This window comes from Arabidopsis lyrata, assembly GCF_000004255.2.
Source record: "Arabidopsis lyrata subsp. lyrata unplaced genomic scaffold ARALYscaffold_1, whole genome shotgun sequence".
Taxonomy (NCBI): Eukaryota; Viridiplantae; Streptophyta; class Magnoliopsida; order Brassicales; family Brassicaceae; genus Arabidopsis; species Arabidopsis lyrata.
Window position 1 is genome coordinate 27250308 of NW_003302555.1, and position 5080 is coordinate 27255387.

At 37.2% G+C, this 5080-nt stretch overlaps 1 protein-coding gene across 1 annotated transcript; it reads right to left on the reverse strand.

The window, feature by feature from the left end:
• Positions 1-234: 234 nt before the first annotated feature.
• LOC9327714 (4-coumarate--CoA ligase 1) lies at positions 235-3251 on the reverse strand. Its single transcript, XM_002894282.2, has 4 exons — positions 1948-3251; positions 1129-1541; positions 691-793; positions 235-596 (listed from the first exon to the last, which is right to left on the reverse strand). Exons 1-4 carry the CDS (start codon positions 2989-2991, stop codon positions 483-485), a joined length of 1674 nt encoding a protein of 557 aa, XP_002894328.1. The 5' UTR covers positions 2992-3251; the 3' UTR covers positions 235-482.
• Between the last annotated feature and the right edge of the window lie 1829 nt (positions 3252-5080).

A 5080-nucleotide genomic window follows, 5' to 3' on the forward strand; every position in this document is an offset into this window, starting at 1 on the left:
GCCTGTTAGTTTTTGTGCTTCAGTCTTCTCCTTCTTGGGCCTGCGAGCTCCTTCGGCTTTTGCCTTGTATGTTGGGCCTGCGTGCCTGGTTCGGCTTTTGCCATGTATGTTGGGCCTGCGTGCCTTGTTTGGGCCTTTGGGTCTTGTAAATTGTTTCTTTTAATTAATGGAAAAAAAAAAAAAAAAAAAAAAAAAAAAAAAAAAAAAAACAAACTTTTCACGTTCAATCTTCTATTACATAAGTTGAGTAATTTTATTATATGAAAAAGGTCTGCTGTTTTCTCCAGCACAAGTTACATGAAACCAAAAAAGAAACCACCTTCATCACAAAGGCTCATTACATGAATCAAGCAAGACCAACAACAACATCAACAACAAAAGACAATGGTTCGTATGAGTTTGTTTCCTTGGTTGGGTCAAACAGTTGTATGTATATACACAATGAAATCATCTTTTGCTTTTTGGTTGAAATCAATCATCGATCAAAACCCATTTGCTAGTTTTGCCCTCAGATCTTTCCTCAAAATCTTCCCTGATGGAGCTTTAGGAATGGATTCAGTGAAAAACACTTTGTTGATTCTCTTGTAAAACACAACCTGTGATTTCACATATATACAAAGTTTGCATCAATAATGATTCATTTCTCATGTAATAGTCAAGTAAAATATGGAATTATAACTCAATTTTTACCTGTTTCGACACGAATTGCTTCACATCATCTTCTGATAACTCTGAATCCTTCGATTTCACCACAAATGCAACAGGAACTTCACCAGCAGCTTCTTCTTTCATTCTGTTAAATCACACATAACAACAACAAAAAAGTGTAAGCAGTTTTAAACAGAGATGCTAGTGAAATCAAGTTCGGCTCTTTGATCTCATATTGGCAATGTTTAAATTATGTTTTAATCATAGTTGTTGGTTCCACAACATATTTTAATAGTAGATTAGTACTAAGATTAGCCTAAATATATTGTTGAACCAACAACATTATTTAGGTCACGGTAAATTACTACGAGTAGTTGTTGGTTCAACAACATATTTTGGTGATTAGCAACTAAGTATTTTGAATACGAAATCGATTTGTTAGCGACTGCAAAACGAACAACAGTTAAAATTTGAACTTACGCGACAACAGCAACATCAGTAATGTTGGGATGACCGATGAGCAAAGCCTCTAGCTCAGCTGGAGCTACCTGAAAACCTTTATACTTGATAAGTTCTTTCAATCGATCAACGATGAAAAGCTCGTCATCGTCATCGATCAATCCAATATCTCCAGTGTGAAGCCATCCGTCTTTATCAATGGTCTCTGCTGTAGCTGCCGGATTGTTGAGGTAACCTTTCATGATCTGGTGACCACGGATGCATATCTCACCGGGCTGATTCCTTGAAAGAGAATCTCCGGTGTCTGGATCAACTATTTTCATCTCGGCGTTTCTCACAACCGTACCACAAGCTCCTGATTTCACTGGAAAAGGTTCTTTTGCGAAACCTAACGACATTGCTAGCACTGGACCTGCTTCTGTCATTCCGTATCCCTAATCGTTTAAACATTTTCAAAACCACCAAAATTAAAATTAGTCACATGTCTATGATAGAAAATTTAAAATTTAAAAGTTTAGTTGCAAATATTGATTTTTTCCATCAATAAAATTTATAATTTTGCATATCATTTATATATAACGTTTTATGTATTTATAGAGTTTTATTGACTAAAATAAATAACTAAATCTTTAATATGAGTATATGCTATTTAGAAGAAAAAATAGCACAGACTTGAATATATTTTTTACCTTATTGAATCAAAATACATAGCTATTTTACTTAAGTTATTTTTTGCCATTTAATTATGAGATTTCGTTCCATATATATATTTCGATTTTCAAAATTCGTAAAATTCCATATTAACAAAAGAAAAATAAAAATAAAAACTGTGACACACACCTGACCGAGTTTGGCATTAGGAAACTTGGCACTAACGGCATCTTCAAGCTCTTTACCAAGAGGAGCAGCACCTGATTTCACCACTCTTATCGAGCTCAAATCATACTTCTCCGTCTCCGGCGACTTCGCAATGGCCAACACAATCGGCGGAACCATCGGAGCCACCGTCACTTTACACCTCTGAATCAGCTCCAAAAGCAGATTAATCTCAAATTTCGGCATTATCAGAATCGCCGCACCAACTCGAAGACCACACAACATGATCGAGTTCAAAGCGTAGATATGAAACATGGGCAAAACACAGAGTATGACGTCATCGCTGTGGAAATAAAGATTCGGGTTCTCGCCGTCGACTTGCTGAGCAACGCTCGTGACTAGTCCCTTGTGTGTCAGCATCACTCCTTTGGGTAGTCCCGTCGTGCCGGAGGAGTAAGGAAGCGCCACCACGTCGTCCGGTGAAATCTCAACCGAGTCGATTACGTCTGATGACTCGGTTGTCGACTGAGTCAACTCGGTGAATCGGAGGCAGCCTTCTGGGATAGGGACGGATTCGTTGTCGTCGATGCAGACGATGACGACTCCGTCGTCGTTTTGGAGGGATTTGATTTTGTCCACGTAGCGAGATTCGGTGATGATGAGTTTGGTGTTGGAGGCTTTGGCTTGTTTAGCGATCTCCGCCGGAGTGAAGAATGGATTCGCGGCGGTGGCGATTGCGCCACGGAAAGAAGCGGCGAGGAAAGAGAGGACGAATTCGGGGCAGTTTGGGAGGAGGAGCATGACGACGTCGTTGTGGTTAACGCCGAGTTTGTGAAAACCGGCGGCGATTCGGCGGGAGATGACGTGGACGTCTGAGTAAGTGTACACGTGGCCGGTTGGTCCGTTGATTAGGCAAGGCTTGGTGGCAAATTCGGAGATGTTTTGGAAGATGTAGTCGTGGAGAGAGAGGTGGTTTGGTATGTAAATATCCGGTAGCTTTGATCGGAAAATGACGTCACTGTTGTTGTTGTTGCTCTGTTTCTCCATCACTTCTTCTTGTGGCGCCATTGTAATTTTCTTACGAGTATGGCTTTAGGTTATTAAAAAAATTGGTTTTTGTTTGTGTGAATATTAGGCTTTGGCCTGAAGGAAACAGGAGTTGTGTCGGAGGAGTTCATATAGAGAATTCACCGGAGTAGACGGTGGGGTTGGTGAAAATGTTAGTATTGTTGTTTCATGACTTTGCTGAGGGTAATTTTGTCATTTTCTCCTTTGAATATGGAGTTCTCAAATTTTCACGTTGCGTTTGGTAAGCTGCATTTCTTTCTTTTTAAATCACATAAAGCTTTGTGAAAAAAATCAAATAAAAGCAGAAAAGTAGTGGTAATATATAGTAGCTGCATTATTGAAAAATTAATTGGATTTTGTTTCATGATTTTTTTCTTTGTTGAAATGGTATTTTTTTTTTACCATTTTATGTTAAATTTAGTAAATAATTAAAAAGAATGGTGATTTAAAAACATTTGCAAAAAAAAAAAATACAAGTTAGATACCATAATTAAATATGTTTCTTCACATGTTTTAATTAAAATAACGTAAATCCATGTACCAGATAAGATAATGTGCTATTGGCTAAAAACATATGAGAATTCTATGCCAATTGAAGATACCCAAAAGAAATTAAATGTTTTTCCAAATTTTTGCCATATAAGCCATAAAATCAACCTTGGCATATGTTCTTTCCATTAACAATTCATTTGGTGCATATATTCTAAGAAAAAAAAAGTAAATACATTTTGTATAATAAATTAATAGATAAGCAAAAAAATCCATGATTTTTAGGAAAAGGCATAGCTAAAGTTATATTAGAGATATTTGCTATATTTGGGTCTATGAGTGTATCCTACTTTAACAGTTTCTTCATTTGTTGTTGATTTGGTCTATTTTGGTTCCATAAAAGAAACATATATTACCAACGACCATGGAACCCGTATATGAACTATTGACCGTCCATATATGAAAACTAAAACCATTTAATTCAAATTTGGAGAAGAATTGGATTTTACAAAAAAAAAAAAAAAAACTTATGGGGTTAAAAATGGAAAGCTTGAGAAAAACAGGGGTGGGATTGGAAATAAAGGAAATGGGGTTGGTGAGAGAAGAAGAGTGGGTTGGTGAAAATAGTGAGAGATATTGATTGGGCTTTGGTGGAAGAGGTGGGCCAATGTTGACGATATAACCGAAGCATTAGTCCAAGTAAAATTGAAATATTTGACGATAATCTTCATTTTTTCACCAACCACACCAATTTTAATATATTTTATTTATACAATAATCATGAACATAATACATATATCTCCAAAATCAATGGACAATCGCCTTCACCAAACTCGTCCTTTCTTAGTGACATTTCCATCGATTGATTTTTTTTTTGTTAAAAGACCGAAATTCCTCACATCCGTAGAAGAAATTCAAAAAAAAAATATGTCCAACACTTCAAACGAATACCACCAACCTACTACAGCTTAGTTTGATTTGTTTGTACATGGACTTTTACAGTGAGATTTTATTATTCTTAGGCTTAGAAAATGATTCACCACACAAATGCTATAGATCTTTTTTTTTTTTTTTGAAAAAGGCTTTCTATTTAAATGCAGAAAATGAAAAAGATAATACAAAAGCCCAGCCCAGCTTTAGTGTTTGTTAAGAGGCCGAAGCCCAAATAAGAGAAGAAGCCTAACAAAGTAGAAAGTAGAAACACACATTCGAATAGATCTTAGGGTTGAACCTAGAGAGTAGGTTGCCTAGGCAATGGAATAGTGAAACGTCAAAGGAGCGCCGTTAACCAGTCGAGAACCAGAGTTGCAGCATCGAAGAAGCGACAGAAGGGTTATGATCCCTGTAGCTGAGGATCCTATTCCAGATAGTAGAGTCAATGAGACGGATTAGTGAGTCTGCAGATTTGAAGTTGTTTCGGTGCAAGCGATTGTTTCGTTCAGCCCAAATCAAGTATAGAGTGCACTGCCAAGCCAAGCGAGTTAGCCTAATCAAATGTTTAGAACCGTGAAGATCTTGTAACTGGCAAAGTGAGGCAGCCCAGGATCGTTGAGGAAGCAGACTGCATCTTGAAGCAATTGAAGACCAAACCATCCAAGCC